At 42.7% G+C, this 23,155-nt stretch overlaps 2 protein-coding genes across 4 annotated transcripts in view; both read right to left on the bottom strand.

Annotated features, from left to right (window-relative positions):
- LOC100424132 (E3 ubiquitin-protein ligase HERC2) overlaps positions 1–23,155 on the bottom strand; it is a 119,117-nt gene that overhangs the window by 37,363 nt on the left and 58,599 nt on the right. The gene's annotated exons all lie outside the window — the stretch shown is intronic.
- The window catches only part of HERC2 (HECT and RLD domain containing E3 ubiquitin protein ligase 2), a 219,844-nt gene that overhangs the window by 180,978 nt on the left and 15,711 nt on the right, over positions 1–23,155 (bottom strand). For all 3 annotated transcript variants that reach the window (XR_013395438.1, XM_015141725.3, XM_077938885.1), the window contains exons 3-4: positions 13,982–14,096; positions 7,120–7,254 (exon numbers count right to left, since the gene is read on the bottom strand). Coding sequence is in view for 2 of the 3 variants with exons in the window: in XM_015141725.3 (XP_014997211.3) it covers positions 7,120–7,254; positions 13,982–14,096 (250 nt within the window). In the remaining variant the exon portion in view is untranslated. The remainder of the gene's footprint in view (positions 1–7,119; positions 7,255–13,981; positions 14,097–23,155) is intronic.

Genomic DNA, 23,155 nt, shown 5'->3' with positions numbered 1-23,155 from the left:
TGTTTTTGTATCTTTAGTAGAGATGGGGTTTCACCATATTAGCCAGGATGGTCTCAATCTCCTGGCCTCGTGATCCGCCCGCCTCAGCCTCCCAAAGTGCTGGGATTACAGGCGTGAGCCACCGCGCCCAGCCACTTGCCGATTTTATACATGAGAGGCCCAAGGTGAGACAAAGTGATTTGTGTAGAGTCAGAGATAAAGCCAAAATTGATACCCAAACAGACTGAAAAACTTCTCTGCCAGCAGATCTAGAAATGGTAAATTAGGGAGATCTTCAAACTGAAGGAAAATGATACCAGAAGGCAGCTGGGCTATAAACAAAACCTTAAGGGCCCAAAATGGCAAACATGTAGGTTAACATACAATACTTTTATTTGGCCACTCAAGGTGGCTCTTTGGGAGGCCCAGGCGGGTGGATCATCTGAGGTCAGGAGTTCACCAGCCTGACCAACATGATGAAACCCTGTCTCTACTCAAAAATACAAAATTAGCCATGTGTGGTGGCAAATGCCTGTAATCCCAGAGACTCGGGAGGCTGAACCAGGAGAATAGCGTGGACCCAGGAGGCAGAGATTGCAGTGAGCCAAGATTGTGCCATTGCACTCCAGCCTGGCAGCCTGGGCAACAAAAGCAAAACTCCATCTCAAAAAAAAAAGCCGGGTGTGGTGGCCACGCCTATAATTCCAGCACTTTGGGAGGCTGAGGCAGGTGGATCACCTAAGGTCAGGAGTTAGAGGCCAGCCTGGCCAACATGGTGAAACCCTGTCTCCACTAAAAATACAAAAACATTAGCTGGGCATAGTGGGGTGTGCCTGTAATCCCAGATACTAGGGAGGCTGAGGCAGGAGAACTGCTTGAACCCAGGAGGTGGAGGTTGCAGTGAGCTGAGATCATGCCATTGCACTCTAGCCTGGGCAACAAGAGCAAAACTCTGTCTCAAAAAAAAAAAAAAAAAAGACTTTTTTTTCTTTTCAATTTTGAGGGGAAAAAATGTAATTGCCTATTTAAAGCATAAACAAAAACAGCATATTGTGGGGTTTACACCATGTTTCACTTGGATATATGACACAGCAACACAACCAACCAAGAACAGGTCAGAAGCAGGAAGCCGTAGTCAGAGAACTGCCCCAAGGCTCAGGCAGGGTAATACCATTAGAGAGTAGACAGCGACAAGTGAAAGATGTAGCGGAAAACCCCAGAGATGACAGATTTAAACCCAAGTGGTCTAAAGACTCCAAGTAAAAACCAGAGGTTGTCAGGCTGAATAAAGAAGCAAGACCTAATTATATGATACCTGAAAGAAATCCACTTCACACATACACAAAGGTTGAAAGTGAAAAAAGCTAAACCTGGCAAACACACCACACAAATACCAAATCAGAAGAAAGGATAGTAGTCAAACCAAGGTGACTTCACAACAAAGAACGTCACCAGAGATAAAGGGGGTCAAATTTACGAAAATGATGCAAAAATCCTAAAAGTGCGTGCATCGTATAACACAGTTCTCAAATACATGAAGCAAAAACTGCAGAGCTGAAAGAAAATAATCTGTAACTGGCATGAGATTTCAATTCTCCTCAGAAGAAAGATGAACTAAGCAGTGAAATTGCTTTTCATGCCTCCCCAGCACAATGGAGATACCCCAGGGAAACAAAGGCCAGTCGCTGGGCCTGATCTCCCCAGAATGCTGAGACCGGCTTCTCTGTAAATAAATGACTGGTATTTGCTAGAAGAGTCCTTATCTATGAAATGTTTTTAGCAAGATGTGGTTAGTTTAGGATTGTGTTTGGTAAACATACCTAAAATCCATGGACTTATGGGACATGGTTCCCTGGAAAAAGTTCCCTAAAGTGTATAAACTATTTGACTACAAAACGGAAACACTACGCATCCTTAATGCTACTTGTGCAGTGAGAAGAGGACGCACCTCAGCACCTCAGCGAGAGGACGACGCACCTCAGCACCTCAGCGAGAGGAGGACGCACTTCAGCAGCTCAGTGAGAGGACGACTCACCTCAGTGAGAGAACGACGCACCTCAGCAGCTCAGTGAGAAGACGACGCACCTCAGCGAGAGAACGCGCCTCAGTGAGAGGACGACGCACCTCAGCACTTCAGTGAGAGAACGACGCACCTCAGCAGCTCAGTGAGAAGACGACGCACCTCAGCGAGAGAACGCGCCTCAGTGAGAGGACGACGCACCTCAGCACCTCAGGGAGAGGACGACGCACCTCAGCGAGAGGAGGACGCACCTCGGCGGGAAGAAGACGCACCTCAGCGGGAGGACGACGCACCTCAGCGGGAGGATGACGCACCTCAGCGAGAGGAGGACGCACCTCAGCCGGAAGACGACGCACCTCGGCGGGAAGAAGACGCACCTCAGCACCTCAGCGGGAGGACGACGCACCTCAGCGGGAGGAGGACGCACCTCAGCGGGAGGAGGACGCACCTCAGCGGGAGGACGACGCACCTCAGCGGGAGGAGGACGCACCTCAGCGGGAGGAGGACGCACCTCAGCGAGAGGACTACGCACCTCAGTACCTCAGTGAGAGGAGGACGCACCTCAGCGGGAGGATTACGCAGCTCAGCGGGAGGACAACGCACCTCAGCACCTCAGTGAGAGGACGACGCACCTCAGCGGGAGGACGACGCACCTCAGCGGGAGGAAGACGCACCTCAGCGGGAGGAAGACGCACCTCAGCGAGAGGACGCGCCTCAGTGAGAGGACGACGCACCTCAGCACCTCAGGGAGAGGACGACTCACCTCAGCGAGAGGAGGACGCACCTCGGCGGGAAGAAGACGCACCTCAGCACCTCAGCGGGAGGAGGACGCACCTCAGCGAGAGGAGGACGCACCTCAGCGGGAGGAGGACGCACCTCAGCGGGAGGAGGACGCACCTCAGCGGGAGGAGGACGCACCTCAGTGAGAGGAGGACGCACCTCAGCGAGAGGATTACGCACCTCAGCACCTCAGTACCTCAGTGAGAGGGCGCACCTCAGTGAGAGGAGGACACACCTCAGCAGGAGGATTACGCAGCTCAGCGGGAGGACAACGCACCTCAGCACCTCAGTGAGAGGACGACGCACCTCAGCGGGAGGACGACGCACCTCAGCGGGAGGAGGACGCACCTCAGCGGGAGGAGGACGCACCTCAGCGAGAGGAGGACGCACCTCAGCGGGAGGACGACACACCTCAGCGGGAGGACGACATACCTCAGTGAGAGGACTACGCACCTCAGCACCTCAGTACCTCAGTGAGAGGGCGCACCTCAGTGAGAGGAGGACGCACCTCAGCGGGAGGACGACGCACCTCAGCGGGAGGAGGACGCACCTCAGCGAGAGGAGGACGCACCTCAGCGGAGGACGACACACCTCAGCGGGAGGACGACATACCTCAGTGAGAGGACTACGCACCTCAGCACCTCAGTACCTCAGTGAGAGGGCGCACCTCAGTGAGAGGAGGACGCACCTCAGCGGGAGGATTACGCAGCTCAGCGGGAGGACAACGCACCTCAGCACCTCAGTGAGAGGACGACGCACCTCAGCGGGAGGACGATGCACCTCAGCGGGAGGACGATGCACCTCAGCGAGAGGATTACGCACCTCAGCGAGAGGAGGACGCACCTCAGCGGGAGGACGATGCACCTCAGTGAGAGGACGACGCACCTCAGCGAGAGGATTACGCACCTCAGCACCTCAGTACCTCAGTGAGAGGGCGCACCTCAGTGAGAGAAGGACGCCCCTCAGTGGGAGGAGGACGCACCTCAGTGGGAGAACGACACACCTCAGCACCTCAGTGAGAGGAGGACGCACCTCAGTGAGAGGTCTCATCTCTCAGGCGGAGTTCAAACAGGACGAACCTGGGGGAGTTGCACAGACTGTCCCATATCTCTTCCTGCTTTGCCTGAGCACACAAGTGAGGATATTACTTGTATCTTTAAAGTTCCTAAGTAATCTGGTACTGATAAAATCTCTGAGATTCACATCAAACTAATGTGGTAATCCAACCTTGCGTGTTAGTTCAACTCCTCTCCTAACAGTGAATAGAACAAGTAGGCAGAAAATTATTTCAAGTCAAGGATACCTGAACACTGACAACTTGATCTCACTAAGCGTTACAGAGCAGCAAAATACTTTTTTTTTTTTGAGATGTAGTCTCACTTTGTCACCCAGAATAAAGTGCAGGGGTGCAATCGAGATTACAAGTGCCCACCACCACACCCAGCTAATTTTTGTTATGTTTGGTAGAGACGGTTTCACCATGTTGGCCAGGCTGGTCTTGAACTCCTGACCTCAAGTAATCCACCCACCTCAGCCTCCCAAAGTGCTGGGATTACAGGCATGAGCCACAGCACCCAGCCATTCTTATTACGTGTGCATGAAACATTCCACAGAATACACCATATTCTGGGGCTTAAGACAAGCCTCAACAATGAAATCACAGAATATGTTCTCTGACTACAACCAATTTAGAAATTGTTAACAGGAGATATTTGAAAATCCCCAAATATTTCAAAATGAAATAACACATTTCCAAATAATAAGTGGGTAAAAGAAGAAATTAAAAGGGAAATTAGAAAATATTTTCAACTGAATGAAGATGAAAATGAATAAACATTTCCAAATTTGTGAAATGTGGCTAAACAATGCTTAGAGGGAAATTTATATTATAGTTTTGAACACTTGTTAGAAAAGACAGAAAATCGAAAGTCAATGATCTAAGCTAAGCCTTTACCTTAAGAAACTAGAAGAGACAGAAGAGTAAATGGAACCCAAAGCCAGCAGAAAAAAGGAAATAATAAAGAGTAAAGCAGAAATCAATGAAAAAGAAAACAAACAAAATCACTAAAACCAACAACTGGCTCTTTGAAAAAACTCAAACTGATAACTTCTACTAAGACTGAACAAAATGGAAAGAGAGAAAATACAAGGCACATTTCAGCAAATTTCTGGATAACAGTATGTGCTGGTACTTACTACATGCAAGATAATAGCATACGCACTTTGCCTGGCCTACTGTACTGATCCCATAATAACCTACAAAGTGGGTACTATTATTAACTGCAGATACGAATTTTTTTCTTTTTTTTTTTTTTTTTGAGACGGAGTCTCGCTTTGTCTCCCAGGCTGGAGTGCAGTGGCGCGATCTCGGCTCACTGCAAGCTCCGCCTCCCGGGTTCACGGCATTCTCCCGCCTCAGCCTCCGAGTAGCTGGGACCACAGGCGCCCGCCACCACGCCCGGCTAGTTTTTTGTATTTTTAGTAGAGACAGGGTTTCACCATGTTAGCCAGGATGGTCTCGATCTCCTGACCTCATGATCCACCCGCCTCGGCCTCCCAAAGTGCTGGGATTACAGGCTTGAGCCACCGCGCCCGGCCACGAATTTTTTTCTTAAGAGACAGGGTCTGACTCTGTCACCCAGGTAGAGGCACAATCATAGATCACTGCAGCTTCAAACTGCTGGCCTCAAGTAATTCTCTCACCTCAGCGTCCCAAAGTGCTGGGATTACAGGTGCAAGCCTGGTGTCACAAATTATTTTTATATATGTACATTTACACATGTACGTCCATGCAAGGAAAAGAAAGTCTGAATATCCACACCGAAGGGATAATAGTGGCTAACTCTTAGAGGAAAACTGAAATTTGGGTGGGCAGTCAGGTGAAATTTCTGCTTTATAATCTATATATTTTTATAAAAAAACATTTATTCCATGTATTTTTTTTTTTTTTTTTTTTTTTTGAGACGGAGTCTCGCTTTGTCGCCCAGGCTGGAGTGCAGTGGCCGGATCTCAGCTCACTGCAAGCTCCGCCTCCTGGGTTTACGCCATTCTCCTGCCTCAGCCTCCCGAGTAGCTGGGACTACAGGCGCCCACCACCTCGCCCGGCTAGTTTTTTGTATTTTTAGTAGAGACGGGGTTTCACCATATTAGCCAGGATGGTCTCGATCTCCTGACCTCGTGATCCGCCCGTCTCGGCCTCCCAAAGTGCTGGGATTACAGGCTTGAGCCACCGCGCCCGGCCGTATATTTTTAATTGGAACAAAAATGCATCAGACATTTCAAAAATTGAATTACACAAGAAAAAGTATGCATAGAACAAATATATGGGTTTTACTGGTTTGGATAAAGGCAAAAGATTATGAACTCCATCCACAATAAAGAACTCCTATAACCCAAAACAAAAAACTTAATTAAAAAATGGGCAAAAGGGCCAGGCGCAGTGGCTCATGCCTGTAATACCAGCACTTTGGGAGGCCGAGGTGGGTGGATCACTTGAGGTCAGGAGTTCAAGACCAGCCTGGCCAACATAGTGAAACCTTGTCTCTACTAGAAATACAAAAAATTAGCCAGGCACAGTGGCAGGCACCTGTAATCCCAGCTACTCGGGAGGCTGAGGCAGGAGAATCACTTGAACCCAGGAGGCAGAGCTTGCAATGAGCCGAGATTGCACCACTGCACTCCAGCCTGGGCAACAAGAGCCAAACTCTGTCTCCAAAGAAAAAAAAATGGGCAAAGGATTTGAATAGACATTTCTCCAGTGAATGTATAGTAATGGTCAATAAGCATGTAAAAAGATGCTCAGAATGACTAATCAACAGGGAAATGGGAAATGCAAATCAAAACAATGAGATGCTGTACCTACTCACAAAAATTAGGATGGCTATCATCAGAAAAAAAAAAGTGTTGGTGAGGATATGGAGAAATTGGAACCTTGGTATACTGCTGCAAGAATGTAAAACAATGTAGCCACTGTGGAAAACAGTTTACTGGTTCCTCAAAAATTTCATTTACACCTGAAATCTCAGCAACTCAGGAGTCTGAGGCAGGAAGATCCCTTGAAGCCAGGAGTATAAGACCAGCCTGGACAACACAGTGAGATTCTGTCTTTAATTAGTCAACTGTGATGGCTGGGTAACCATGTGAATATACTTAATGCCAATGAACTGTACACCTAAAAATGGTTAAAACGGTAAGCTTTATGGTATGTATATTTTACAATATTTAAATTTAATTACATTTTTAAAAATTGTTACCAAAAAAATACTAAGAATCCATCCAAGTTATATAGAAAAGGAATATCAGATCAAGCTTTCCAAAGTGCCAAAAACTCACAAGATTACCTGGTTGCTTGCCCCATACCCAGCTTTCCAGGATTGACTTGGCCCTATATACAGGTGCAGGAGTTTCTTCTTCATCCTTTTTCTCTTTGTCATTCATATCTTCTTTCTTTGTTCCACTCGGTTCGACACTATCATCTGCAGAATTAAAAATATTTTAATCTGTAACTGCTTTTCAGAATGCCATACCATTAGTCTCTGCAAATGTCCCTCCCCGAAAAGTTACAACACACATCATTAATTGAATGTTTGCCCACTTAAAAATAAAATACATCAGTCACACCTGTAACAGATCCAGTACACTTTTCATAAAGAAACCAATATATCACCCGGGCACAGGGGCTCATGCCTGTAATCCCAGCATTCTGGGAAGCCAAGACGGGTAGATCACAAGGTCAGAAGATCAAGACCATCCTGGCTAAAACAGTGAAACCCTGTCTCTACTAAAACACAAAAAATTAGCCAGGCATGATGGCGGGCACCTGTAATCCCAGCTACCCGGGAGGCTGAGGCAGGACAATGGTGTGAACCCTGGAGGCAGAGCTTGCAGTGACCCGAGATGGCGCCACTGTACTCCAGTCTGGGCAACAGAGCAAGACTCTGTAGCAAAAAAAAAAAAGAAAAAGAAACCGATATAACAAATTATTCAAAGCATATCTTCCAAAATGATATTCCATCAACTTCCTAGTACACTTCACAACTGAGAAACTTAGTCTTTGACATTTACCTACTTCAATTTCACACCAATTGCCTTTTTCCAGTGAGTCCCAATGCTTGTGTATACATGGGAAAAGGGAGGGTGTAGAACAGGAGTATGATTCAAAAATCTTTCAACTCTTTACAAGGCCCTACTCCACTGCCAACTGAGAAGCACTGCTATGCAGGGGCGCTGTCACTGAGAGCAGAATTCAAGAGCACTGGGACACAAAGGAAAAGCTGAGAACAATGACTTTAGGCCACTGACGATGTGAAGTTTCAGTCAAAAACAACTGTCATAAAACTCCTTACATAGTAAGCGAAGAGCAGAGAGAACTAACCTTAACCTTGAAGTGTAAACACGTTCCATTACACAAGGCTATTACTAAACATCCAAACAACATAAGAAAAATGTATCGAAATCGGTGAAAGACATGATATCCCATCCAAATTAGAAATAACGAGTGCCTAAAAATCTCTAAGGAAACAGATCCTCTGTTTACAACACTTCTGACACCAAATGGATGGACTTTTGCACAAGGCAATTCTCAGTTCTCTGCAACACCCATCTACGTGTCCCACAGTGCAATTCAATTCTGAAACTAACTACCTAGAATTAGCAGACCCCACAGGTTAATAACAGGAAAGAAAAGGTATAATGCTGAAAAAAATATCCAAAGAACTAAGGGCTGAAAACTTCCTAAGTTCAGCAAATGGCATAAACCTAGGCAGACTGAAGAAGCCCAAACAAGATAAATCCAAAAGAAGCCATGACTAGGCACATCATAATCAACTGCTAAACACTAAGGACAAAACCTTCTGAAAAGTGCCACAGAAAGCAGGTATAGAAGAGTGTGTTGTGGGGCCCGAAATTAAGGCTAAATATTACGTGCTGCCTTGACGTCAGTAAAATCAAGAAGGCCTCAAATAGCCTAACCACAAGGTCTCCCTCCAGCTCTGCTCCCACGGATAAGGTCCCAAAGCCAAACAACCCTCCTTATCATGGAGACCCGACCCCAGCCTGCTCATCCCTGCCGGCCCAGAGTTATTCAAACAAGCCAATCACATCTTCCCATGGAAGCAAAGTCATCTCACCCTCTTCTTACTACAAAATGTGCCTCCCACAGCCCCTGGTGGTTCACTCTGTTCCCAAGTGCAGCCCCCGTGTGGCATGCGGTGTCCCCCACCTCCAGGGCTGTGAGCATGCATCACTAATAAACTGCTATTTCATCTGTCCAGTGTCGGTGTCCTATGTTCAGCCATCCCATATCCCTAGGGCAGGAATCTTCTAGGGTTATAAACAGAACTTTAATCAACCTCTCCTTGGTTATTTTACTGGTTCCATGATACAGCTGCTTCTGTGCAAAAGATCTGAACAGAAACTTCACAGAGGATACAAGAGTGGCAAAGAACATGATATTCAGCATCATTAGCCATTACGGAAATGCAAATTTAAACCACAATGAGATCCCACTAGACTTGTTAGAATGGCTCAACTAAAAATCACTGATAACACCAAGAGCTAACAAAGACACAAAGCAACAGAAACATGACAGATTGCCAGTGGGAATGCAAACTAAAACAGCCACTTTGGAAAACACTTCAGCACATGATCCAGCTTTCACACTACTAGGTCTTTATCCTAGGGAAATGGAAACTATATTCACACAAAATCTGTACAGAAATGCTCACAGCAGGATTACAATTGCAAAAGAAACATGGAAACAACCACAAGGTCGTACAACAGCGGAATGGATAAACACAATGTGGTACATCCAAATGATGAAATACTATTCAGCAACAAAAAGAACTATTAATACACAGAACAACAGACAAACCTCAAACATATCACTGGGAGTAAATGAAGATGGTTTCAAAACATTAAAGTATGATTCCACTTACATGACATTCTCAAAAAGAATACCCTATCCTGATGGAGAATAGATCAGTGGTTGCTAGGGTACGAGGCCAGGGAACATGTGATAAAAAGGAGTAGCACAAGGGAGCTTTTGGGGTGATGAAACTTCTCCATCCTGATGATGGCAGGGGTTACATGAATCTACAGAACTCATAATTTACTTAACTAGGGATCATAATAAATTTCATATGTTTTTTAATTTAAAAAATGTTGGCTGCGTGTGGTGGCTCACACCTGTAATCCCAGCTACTTGGGAGGCTGAGGCAGGAGAATAGCTTGAACCTGGAAGGCAGTTCATGCCACTCAAAAACAAACAACAACAAAAAAAATGAAAATAACCTAATATGTACTATACAAAGCATCTGGCCTACCAACAACACATTACCCTTTTAAATCTTTACAAAAAACCTTGAAGGAGGCAGGTTTTGTTGTCTCCAGTTTACCAAGGTAGACACCTGGGATCACAGAATACAGAGCAGAACCCAGCCAGGAACACAGCTCAGGTAAGAACACAGGTGCTGGCACTAAATGCCAGACTCTGCACTACATGTATGTGTGCACGTGTCTATGTGTGCGTGTGTGTGTGTGGTCACTAACCACAGCCCAGGGGCCAAACCCAGTCCACAGCCTCTTTCTGTATGGTCTGAAAGGAAAGAAAGTATTTTACTTTTGTTGTTCTTTTGAGACAGAGTCTTGGCTCACCACAACCTCCACCTCCCAGGTTCAGGCAATTCTCCCGGGTTCAAATGATTCTCGTGCCTCAGCCTCTGAGTAGCTGGGATTATAGGCGTGCACCATCATGCCCAGCTAATTTTTTGTTTTTAGTAGAGATGGGGTTTCACCATGTTGGCCAGGCTGGTCTCGAACTCCTGACCTCAGGTGATCCACCCACCTTGGCCTCCCAAAGTGCTGGGATTACTGGTGTAAGCCACCACGCCCGGCCACCGTATTTTATATTTTTTAATGATTGAAAAATAATCAAAAGGTGGCCGGGCGCGGTGGCTCAAGCCTGTAATCCCAGCACTTTGGGAGGCCGAGACGGGCGGATCACGAGGTCAGGAGTTCGAGACCATCCTGGCTAACACGGTGAAACCCCGTCTCTACTAAAAAATACAAAAAACTAGCCGGGCGAGGTGGCGGGCGCCTGTAGTCCCGGCTACTCGGGAGGCTGAGGCAGGAGAATGGCATAAAAACCCGGGAGGCAGAGCTTGCAGTGAGCTGAGATCCGGCCACTGCACTCCAGCCTGGGCGACACAGCGAGACTCCGTCTCAAAAAAAAAAAAAAAAAAAAAAAGAAAAATAATCAAAAGGAAAACAGTAGTTTGTGACTTGCAAACATTCTGTGAACGTCATCTTTTGGTGTCCATAAATCAAGTTTACAGAATGAACCTCCCCTGCCCACTGACGTAGTGTTGTCTGTGGCTACTTTCGCACTACAGCTGCAAGGGCCCCTGGCTATGACAGAGACCATATGGTTCACTGAGAGCTTAAAATACTTACTATCTGGCCCTTTAGAGAAAGTATGCCACCCCTACCCTCCATCTGGCTATAAATTTTACAAATAAAAAAAATGCAACATTCATAATTTTAAACTCAGTACACTGGAACACTGCTCATCTCCCTTCTGCAAGACGAAAAGCTTCGACAGTCACCAGGAAGCAGACAAGAACCCTAAGTACACCTCAAGTGTTATTCTCAGGAGCATAAATTACAACACTTTTACAACAGCAAAAGCAGGATGAAGTCACTGGTGGCCATGAAAACAACCAAGAATAATTAGCACCATCAGCTCAAAGACCACACCACATCAGCTTCAATATTTGTCTACTTTTCCTTTCACTACTGTAGGGTTCAAAGTATACATAGAGAAAATTGAACACATACTGCCCAAACACATTGCTTATAGAATGCTGGAGAGAAGGGAAGCGAGACCTCCCATTGGCCAGGTGTGGTGGCTCACGCCTGTAATCCCAGCACTTTGAGAGGCCAATGTGGGAGGATCACTTGAACCTAGTAGATTGAGACCAGCCTGACCAACACGGCAAAACCCCATCTCTATTAAAAATACAAAATCAGGCTGGGCGCGATAGCTCACATCTGTAATCCTAGCACTTTGGGAGGCCAAGGTGAGAAGATCACTTGAGGTCACAAGTTCGAGACCAGCCTGGCCAAGATGGTGAAATCCGTCTTTACTAAAAATACAACAATTAGCTGGGCGTGGTGGAGGGCACCTGTAATCCCAGCTACCCAGGAGGCTGAGGCAGAGAACTCAGGAGGCAGTGGTTGCAGTGAGCCGAGATCATGCCACTGCCCTCCAGCCTGAGCAACAGAACAAGACTCCCTCACGACAGGAAAAAACAAACAAACAAAAATCATCAAATGTAATGAATAAAACATATACTTTGGATTTTTCCATGTACTTAGCTTTTCTTGAAAAAAAAAATTTTCAAAAAATGTATTCAGTGTATCTAATACTGAAATGGAGAAAAGACTTAATGTTAAAGAAAAAACAAAACAAAACAAAAAGCACTATAGACAATGACATGGAAAAGATATTTAATGTTAAAAAAAAACTTTATATTAACTGAGTAATACCTCCCGATGAGAAGTGCTATATTAAATATAAACCTATTATGTTGTTAAAAAAAAAAAAAAAAAGATGAAAATCAAAAGCACTATGCAGAGTGAAAGAAGCCAGACACAGAAGAACCTGACTACATGATTCAATTTATGGAGTTCTAGAACTGGCACAATCTGTCAATGCTAGAGAAACATCAGACCAGTTATTGACTCTGGGAAGAAGGGGCAGGACACGAGAGAACTTTCTGAGCAAGAGTCATGATAAAGATGTGGGTTACACAGGTTACATTTGTCAAAACTTGTGAAATGGTGAACTCAGATGCGTTTCATTATATATAAATTTTACCTGAAAGTCAAAAACATAAAGTTTAACTAAAATCAATTACATACATGAGTGTCTAAGGAGCTAGGTGAGACAAACAGTGGATGGACAGACGGCAGGATGTGGAGCCAAACTGCAGCCACTCACTGTACACGTCTGTCAGTTATTGTGCGTGTGTGTGTGAATATTTTCAAACACACATTAAAAAAAAAAAAAAAGGGTAACTGCTTGACACTGAAACTGAAAAGGGAGACTAATACTTTTTCCCATGGTTTGTTTTGGTTTTTTTTTAGATGCAGTCTCACTCTGTCACCCAGGCTGGAGTGCAGTAACACAATCTCAGCTCACTGCAACCTCCACCTCCTGGGTTCAAGCAATTCTCCTGCCTTGGCCTCCCAAGAAGCTGGGATTACAGGCGCCCGCCACCATGCCTGGCTAATTTTTGTATTTTTTAGTATAGACGGGGTTTCACCATGTTGGCCAGGCTGGTCTCAAACTCCCAACCTCAAATGATCTGCCTGCCTCAGCCTCCCAAAGTGCTGGAATTACAGGCATGATCCACCGCACCCGGTCCCCATGTATTTTCAAGTGGACACTATACCAATTCATTCTACAAAAGAAGAAGAAATACTTTCTTCAGTCTAATGCTCTCCCAACTGAGCTATTTCAACTGAGAAGAAATACCTTCTAAAGTGGTAGCTTTATCCATGTTGATGACTCTCAAGTAGGAGGACCAACAAACTTCAACAATGGGTCTCAACCAAGGATCTTTCCCACTTCAACAACGGGTCTCAACCAAGGATCTTTCCCGCTTCAACAACGGGTCTCAACCAAGGATCTTTCCCGCTTCAACAACGGGTCTCAACCAAGGATCTTTTCCGCTTCGACAACAGGTCTCAACCAAGGATCTTTTCCAATTCAACAAGTTTAGGGTGTATACAAGCACCCATTTTTTTAAACCTCAATGGGGATTCTGAAACACAGCCACAGTTATGAACAACCTAATGATAGTCTTACTGAGCTTTCAAAACTACAATACTAAATAAGATCGTTCAGTGGCATTTCGTTGCAGGGCAAAGGCTTCCAAAAAGTGTTTAATATACTCCCAAAGAACACCACAAATGCAGCAAGACGGTTTTGCAATAAAAATGCCTTCAATTCACATAAAACAATAAAATCCGGGCAGCTTGTATTAACTACCATTTTAGACAGCAATCTCCAAAGTAAAAAGCAAAACTTCAAAGAGTTAAGCTCAAAGCTCCTATTCCTATAGCGCATTACAAAATTTCTATAAAATGCATTTTATAATGGTCTTTACAAAATAAAAAACACTAGTTAAAGGCCCTTACCTTTTCTAGGAGGAAGCTCTCCGTTCTGGGTTGATTCTGTTCCAGTGTATACAATTTCTCCATCTTTAACCATTTCGTTCCACAGACCACAGAGCCCATCTCTTGTGAATGCAAGCTGGCAATGATAAACGAGATAAGCTTACAGAGTGCTCACACTCACATTGCAATTTTTAAAGAATGATATGGGAAAAAAATCTCAATCTCTCTTATGTATTCAATCACTCAGTAATAAAATCAATGATTTACTAAATTAGTGACTTAATCATTTTACATTTCATGAAAGTCATCCAAGAAATAAAAGTGAAAAGGTGCATAATAGTGTCAATACTAGGCTACCTCTTGTGTAACATACAAGAAAAAAGACACGTGGTCCGGCGAAGTCGCTCATGCCTGTAATCCCAGCACTTACGGTAGGCCAAGAGGGGCAGATCACCTGAGATGAGGAATTTGAGACCAGCCTGGCCAACACGGTGAAACCCCATCTCTACTAAAAATACAAAAGAATTAGCCAGGTATGATGGCATGCGCCTGTAATCCCAGCTACTCAGGAGGCTGAGGCAGGAGAATCGCTTGAACCCAGGAGGTGGAGGTTGCAGTAAGCTGAGATCATGCCACTGCACTCAGCCTCAGTGACAAGAACAAGACTCGGTCTCAAAAAAAAAAAAAGAAAAGAAAAGAAAGACACACACAAACAAACACACATGCATGTGCTCTAAAAAGATAAACCAAAAGCAAGTATCAATGACTACCTGTAAGGAAATGGGGAGGGGATATGGGCAAAGGCAGCAGGACCAGAAAAAGCAACAACATTTTAAGTATACTTTGTGTCTTTACTTCTGAAATATACATGACTTTCATCCTCAAAAATTAAAATTAAATTATAAAAAAGCAAAACCTACAACTGGCAACAAGCAAATTAACCCACGCATATACAAAGAAAAGTATGTCAAGGGACTTTTGAACTATACATAATTAATAGAATATACTATAATGAAAAATAAAATCTTATATTTATTGGTATTGATAATATTATCACAATTTTAGAACTACTTCATGTTGCACAATAAAGCAACGTAAATACAATAAAACATGTTTATGATAAAGTATTAAATGTTATTAGAAATTAAGACTTTAGGCCAGTCATGGTGGCTAACACCTATAATCCCAGCATTTGGGAGACCAAGGTAGGTAAATCATTTGAGGTCAGGAGTTCATGACCAGCCTGGCCAACATGGTGAAACCCCACCTCTACTAAAAATAGAAAAAATTAGCCAGGTGTGCTGGTATATGCCTGTAATCCCAGTCCCTCGGGAGGCTGAAGCAGAATAGCACGAACCCAGGAAGCAGAGGTTTCAGTGAGCCGAGATTGTGCCAATGCACTCCAGCCTGGGCAAATAGAGCGAGACTCTATCTCAAAACAATAATAATAATAATAATTAAGGTTTTCAGTATAAAAGAGGAAAACTATCAAAGAAATTTTGAAACACAACTTAAATTGGAAATCTATGAACTTTATTTTTGCATATGTTTGCTTACTCTGTTTTTTGGAAGGACCAGAATCAATGGCAACCTGACCTCAGGCACCCAGATTTTGGTCTCTGAGTACCATTTCCCAATAAAAGAAGCTAGGACTCTTGGGGAAAATGAGATTCAAGGGCCGGGGCAGACAAAGATGAGTCTGGAATAGCTTGTTTCCTCAAAGAAAAAGCTACTCATGGCCAGGTGCGGTAGCTCACGCCTATAATCGTAGCACTATGGGAGGCTGAGGCGGGCAGATCACTTGAGGTCAGGAGTTCAAGACCAGCCAACATGGTGAAACCTCATCTCTTCTAAAACTACAAAAATTAGTTGGGCATGGTGGCAGATGCCCATAATCCCAGCTACTCGGGAGGCTGAGGCAGGAGAATAGCTTGAACCCAGGAGGCGGAGGTTGCAGTGGGCCAAGACTGTGCCACTGCACTCCAGCCTGGGTGACAGAGCAAGACTTTATCTCAAAAAAAAAAAAAAAAAGCAGCTGTTCAAAGACTGATAGGGACTCCTGGCCAAATTTATAATAATTATAATAACTGTGAACATCAAAATCAAAAACACCTTTGCTTATCAACATTTGTGAGTCAGAAAAGGCCCAGAACAGGAAAAGGGGGCATTTCAGACACTGGGGGAAGGCATCCATCCTGAAAACTGTATGCAACAGAAGCCCCCTTGTCTGGCAAAAAAAAAAAAAAAAAAAAGCCATTTTTAATTAAAAGAGATGTTTGCCCATCTTTTTTTTTTTTTTTTAAACTTCTGTGGATACACACTAGTTGTATGTATATATGGGTATATATATATGTATATATGAGCGATTTTCACACAGGCATACTATGTGTAATAATCACATCAAAGTAAATGGAGTATGCATTTATCCATTGTGTTACAAACAATCCAATTATACTTTGTTATTTTTAAATGAACAATAAATTGACTGTAGTCATCCTGTAATGCTGTCAAGTACTAGATTTTATACATTCTATCTAACTCTTTTTTTTTTTTGAGACGGATCTTGCTCTGGCACTAGGCTGGAGTGCAGTGCTGCGATCTTGGCTCAGTGCAACCTTCACCTTTCAGGTTCAAGCGATTCTCCTGCCTCAGCCTCCCGAGTAGCAGGGACTACAGGCTCATGCCACCATACCCAGCTAATTTTTGTAGTTTTGGTAGAGATGGGGTTTCACCATGTCGATCAGGATGGTCTGGGTCTCTTGACCTCATCATGATCCACCTGCCTCGGCCTCCCAAAGTGCTGGGATTACAGGCGTGAGCCACTGCACCCAGCCCTATCTAATTCCATTTTTTATACCCATTAACTGTCTGTACTTCACCCCCACTTTATCCTTCCCTGTCTCTGATAACCATCATTCTACTCTATCTCCATGAGTTCAATTGCTTTCATTTGCTTAGCTCCTACAAATTAGTGAGAACATGCAAAGTTTGTTTTTCTGGATCTGGCTCATGACATTCTGTCCCTGACTTAACATAATGACCTCCAGTTGTATCCATGTTGTTGCAAACGACAGTATCCCATTCTTTTTTACGGTTGAACAGTACTCCATTGAGTATATATACTACATTTTCTTCACCTGTTCATCTGCTGGGGGACACTAAGGTCGCTTCCAAATCTTGGCTATTGAAAATAGTGCTGCAACAAACATGAGAATGTACATATTTCTTCAACATACTGATATTCTTTCCTCTGGGTATATACCTACCAGTGGGATTGCTGAATCATGACAGTCCTATTTTTAATTTTTTGAGGAACCTCCAAGCTAATCTCCATAATGGCTGTGCTAATTTATATTCCCACCAACAGCGTACAAGGGTTCCCTATTCTCTATATCCTTGCCAGCATTTGTTCTTGTTTGTCTTTTGGATATAAGCCATTTTAATTAGGGTGAGATAATATTTCATTGTAGTTTTGATTTGCATTTCTCTGATGATCACTCGTGTTGAGCACCTGCTCATATTGCCTGTTTGTCATTTGTATATCTTCAGAAATGTCTATTCAAATCTTTTGCCCATTTGTATTGGATTATTAGATTTTTTTTTCCTACAGAGTTGCTTGAGCTGCTTATATATTCTGGTTATTAATCCCTTGTCCGATGGATAATTTGCAAGTATTTTCTCCCATTCTGTGGGTTGTCTTTTCATTTTGTTGACTGTTTCCTTTGCTGTGCAGAAGCTTTTTAACTTGATGTGACCCCATGTGTCCATTTTAGCTTTGGGTGCCTGTGTTTATGAAGTATTACTCAAGAAATCATTACCCAGTGCAATGTCCTGGAGAGTTTCCCCAATGTTTTCTTTTAGCATTTTCATAGTCTGAAGTCTTAGGCATAAGTCTTTATTTTGACGTGATTTTTGTATGTGGTGACAGAGAGCAGTCTAATTTAATTTTTCTGCATATGCGTGTCTCATTTTCCCAGCACCATTCATCAGTAAGACTATCCTTTCCCTCATGTATCCTCCGGATGCCTCAAAGATGAGTTCACTGTAGATGTATGATTTCTGGGTTCTCTATTCTGTTCCATTGGTCGACGTGTCTGTTTTTATACCAGTACCATGCTGTGTTGGTTATACCTTTGTAGTAAACTTTGCACTTGATCTAAGCCAAAAAAGACCAGGAAGTGATTGTAGTATAATTTCAAGTCAGGTAATGCAATTTCTCCAGTTTTGTTTTTTGCTCAAGATGGCTTTGGCTATTCTCTTTTATGATTCCATATAAATTTCAGGATTTTTTTTTCTATTTCTGTGAAGAATGTTATTGGTATTTTGATAGGGATTACATTGAACCTGTAGATTGCTCTGGGTAGTACAGACATTTTAACAATATTGATTCTTCCAATCCATGAACATGGAGTATCTTTTCCTTTTTTGTGTGTCTTCTTCAATTTCCTGCATCAATGCTTTACAGTTTTCATGGTAGAGATCTTTTCACTTCTTGGGTTAGGTTTATTCCTACGTATTTTACTTTATTTGTAGCTATTATAAATGGAATCATTTTTCTTGATTTATTTCTCATACTGTTCACTGTTGACATATAGAAATGCTACTGACTTGGCCGGGTGCAGTGGCTCATACCTGTAATCCCAGCACTTTGGGAGGCCGAGGCTGGCGGATCACCTGAGGTCAGGAGTTCAAGACCAGTCTGGCCAACGTGGTGAAACCATGTCTGTACTAAAAATACAAAAACTAGCCAGGTGTGGTGGCAGGCGCCTGTAATCCCAGCTACTCAGGTGGTTAAGGCAGGAGGATCGCTTGAACCTAGGAGGCAGAGGTTGCAGTGAGCCAAGAGTGTGCCACTGCTTTCCAGCCTGCACCACAGAGTGAGACTCCACCTCAAAAAAAAAAAAAGAAAGAAAGAAATGTTACTGATTTTAGTATGTTAATTTAGTACCCTGCAATTTTACTGAATTTATTAGTTCTAATCATTTTTTGGTGGAGTTTTTAGGTTTTACCAAATATAACAATCATCTGCAAACAAGAATAATTTGGCTTCTTCATTTCCAATTTGGATGCCCTTTATTTATTTTTTTTTTTTTTTCTGAGATGGAGTCTTGCTCTGTAGCCCAGGCTGGAATATAGTGGCACAATCTCAGCTCACAGCAATCTCTGCCTCCGGGGTTCAAGCGATTTCCCTGCCTCAACCTCCCAAGTAGCTGGAACAACAGGTACCCGCTACCACACTCAGCTAATTTTTATATTTTTAGTAGCGATAGGGTATCACCATGTTGACCAGGCTGGTCTCAAATTCCTGACCTCAAGTGATCCACTCACCTCAGCCTCCCAAAGTGCTGGGATTACAGATGTGAGCCACTGCACCCGGCCTTTACTTCTCTCTCTTATCTAACTCCTCTAACAAGGGCTTCCAGTATTATATTGAATAACAGTGGTGACAGTGGGCATCCTTGTCTTGTTCCAGATCTTAGAGGAAAGGCTTTCAGTTTTTCACCTTTCATCAGTATACTAGCTATGCATCAGTCATATATGGCTTTTATTGCGTTGAGGTGTGTTCCTTCTATAACCAGTTTAGGGTTTTTATTATGAAAGGATGTCAAATTTTATCAAACGCCTTTTTAGCATGAATTTAAATGATCATACGGTTTTTTATCCTTCATTCTATTGATATGATGTATCAAACTGATTGATTTGGATATGGTGAACCATCCTGGCATCCCGGGGATAAACCCCACTTTGGTCATGAAGAATGATCTTTTTCATGTGTTGCTGAATTCGGTTTCCTGGTATTTTGTGGAGTATTTTTTGCATCAATGTTCATCTGGGATACTGGCCTGTTTTCTTTTTTGATTATGTCTTTGTCTGGTTTTGGTATCAGGTATCAGGCCTTTTAGAATAAGTTTGGAAGTATTCCCTTCTCCTCTATTTTTCAGAATAGTTTCACTAGGATTGGTAATAGTTCTTTAAATGTTTGGTAAAATTCAGCAGTGAAGCCATTGGGTCCCGGGCTTTTCTTTGCTGGCAGACTTTTATTATTACAGTTTCAATCTCATTACCTGTTATTGGTACGTTCAGGTTCTGGATTTCCTCATGGTTCAACCTTGGAAGTCTGTATGTGCCTGTGAAATTATCCATTGCTTTTTCCTTTTGCTTTTTTTTTTTTTTTTCCTCCCTGAGACACAGTCTCACTCTGTCACCCAGGCTGGAGTGCAGTAACATGATCTCAGCTCACTGCAACCTTCACCTCCCAGGCTCAAGTGATTCTCGTGCCTCAGCCTCCCAAGTGGCTGGAATTACAAGCACGCAACACCACGCCTGGTTAATTTTTGTATTTTTAGTAGAGATGGAGTTTCACCATGTTGGCCAGACTGGTCTCAAAATCACGATCTCAAGTGATCCACCTGCCTCAGCCTCCCAAAGTGCTGGGATTACAGTCATGAGCCACTGTGTCCAGCCTGCAAACTTATCTATTTCTTCCAGATTTTCCAATTTATTGACATATAGTTGTTCATAGTCTCTAATGACCCTTTGAATTTCTGCAATATCAGTTGTAATGCCTACTTTTTCACCTCTGATTTTATTTGGGTCTTCTTTTTCTCTTAGCCTGCCTGAAGGCTTGCCAATTTCATTTATCTTTTAGAAAAACCAACTTTTCTTTTCATTGATCTTTTGTATTCTTTTCTTCATTTCAAATTCATTTTATTTCTGCTCTGGTATTTATGATTTGTGTCCGTCTAATTATGGGTTGGGTTAGCTCCTTCTTTTCTAGTTCTTTAAGATGTATCATTAGGTTATTTATTTGAAGTTTTTCTACTTTTTTGATTTAGGCACTTAGAGCTATAAATTTTCCTCTTAGTACTTCTTTCACTATATCCCACAGGTTTCGTATGCTGCGTTGCCATCGCCATTTGTTTCAAGAAATTGTTTAATTTCATTCTTAATTTTTTCATTGACCTGTTGGTCATTCAGGGGCACATTGTTTAATTCCCATGTGTTGGTGGAGTTTCCACAATTCCTTGTTATCGATTTTTAGTTATAATCCATTGTGATCAGAGAAGATACTTGACATAATTTTTTTAACTTTTTTATGGCAAAAGACAGGAATCTAGCTTCATTCTTCTGCATATGACTGTCAAGTTTTCCCAGCACCATTTATTGAAGAGACTGTCTTTTCCCCAGTGTATGTTCTTGATACCTTTGTCCAACATGAGTTCACTGTAGATGTGCAGATTTGTTTCTGGATTCTCTATTCTGTTCCGCTGGTCTATGTGTCTGTTTTTATGCTAGTACCATGCTGTTTTGGTTACTATAGCTCTATAGTATAATTTGAAGTCAGGTAATCTGATTCCTCCAGTTTGTTTCTTTTTAATTAGGAGAGCTTCAGTTATTCTGAGTCTTTTGTGGTCCAACATGAATTTTCGGATTTTTTGTTGTTGTTGTTTCTGTGAAGAATGTCATTGGCATTTCGCTAGGGATTGCATTGAATCAGTAGATTGCTTTGGGTAGTATGGACATTTTAACAATACTGATTCTTCCAATCCATAAACATGAAACATTTTTCCATTTTTTGTGTCCTCTTTAATTTCTTTCATCAGCATTTTAGAGTTTTCATTACAGAGATCTTTGTAATGATCTTCTTTGGTTACTTCCTAGGTATTTAATTTTACGTGTGGCTACTGTAAATGGGATTACTTTTCTAATTTCTTTTTCATATTGTTTACTATTGGCACACAGAAATGCTACTGATTTTTTTATGTTGATTTTGTATACTGGAACTGTACTGAATTTATCAGCTCTAATCATTTTCTTGTGGAGTCTTTAGGTTTTTCCAAATATAAAATCATATCATCTGCAAACAAGGATAATTTGACTTCTTCCTTTCCAATGTGGATGCCTTTTATTTCTCTTGTCTCATTGCTCTAGCAAGAACTTCCAGTACTATGTTGCATAACGGTGGCCACACTGAGCATTCTTGTCATGTTCCAGATTTGGAGGAAAGGCTTTCAGTTTTTCACCATTCAGTATGATACTAGCTGTGGGTCTATCATATACGGCTTTTATTATGTTGAGGTATGTTTCTTCCATAACCAGTTTTAACAGATTTTTATCATGAAAGGATGTTGAATTTTATCAAATGCTTTTTCAGCATCAATTGAAATACACATGGTTTTTATCCTTCTGTTGATACGAGGTATCACATCAATTGATTTGCATACGTTGAACCATCCTTGTATCCCAGGGATAAATCCCACTTGGTCACAATGAATGATCTTTCTAATGTATTGCTGAATTTGCTTTGCTAATATTTTGTTGAGGATATTTGCATCAATATTCTTCAGAGACACTGGCTTGTGGTTTTCTTTCTTTGATGTGTCTTTGTCTGCTTTTAGTATCAAGTTTTGAATTTTTAATGACTTATTTAGTGGCCTAACATATGGTCTATCTTTGTGGATGATCCATGTGCTAAAGAGAACAATGTACATTGTGCAGCCATCAGAATGAAACGTTCTAGAAATATCTATTAAATCCATTTGGTCTATAGGGCAGATTAAGTTTGATGTTTCTTCGTTAATTTTGTCTGGATGATCTGTCCAATGCTGAAAGCGGAGTGTTAAAGCCTCCATCTATTAACGTATTAAGGCCTCTCTCTCTCTTTAGCTCTAATATTTATGTATCTGGGGGCTCTAGTGTTGAGTGCATATATACATATATTTACAATAGTTATAGCCTCTTGCTGAAATGGCCCCCTTATCATTACATAATGACTTTTTTGGTCTCCTTTTATAGTTTCTGTCTTGAAATCTATTTGGTCTGATATAACTACTATGCTGTTTTTTGATTTCCATTTGCCTCTCCCTTTTTCCATCCCCCTGCGCCATCCTGAGGAGATGGTCTCCAATTTGAAGAAGCAAGCAGCCAGTGAACTGCCTGTGGGGAGGGGTGGCCTCCAAGAGCCCAGGGCTTCAGTTCCACAACCATGATGGACCCACTTCTACCAGTGAGGACCTGGGCTCCAGATGACAGCATGCCCTAGCTAACACCTTGACTACAGCCTTGTGACACCCGAAGTAGAGGATGGAACTAAGCTATGGCCAGACTCCTGACCCAGACAAACTGTGAGAGTATAAATGCATGCTGTTACAAGCTGCCAAATTTGTGGTTGGTAACTTTTCTGTAATGACAGAA

This window comes from Macaca mulatta, chromosome 7 (genome assembly GCF_049350105.2).
Source record: "Macaca mulatta isolate MMU2019108-1 chromosome 7, T2T-MMU8v2.0, whole genome shotgun sequence".
NCBI classification, from domain to species: Eukaryota; Metazoa; Chordata; class Mammalia; order Primates; family Cercopithecidae; genus Macaca; species Macaca mulatta.
This window is presented reverse-complemented; position numbering and strand designations above follow the sequence as displayed.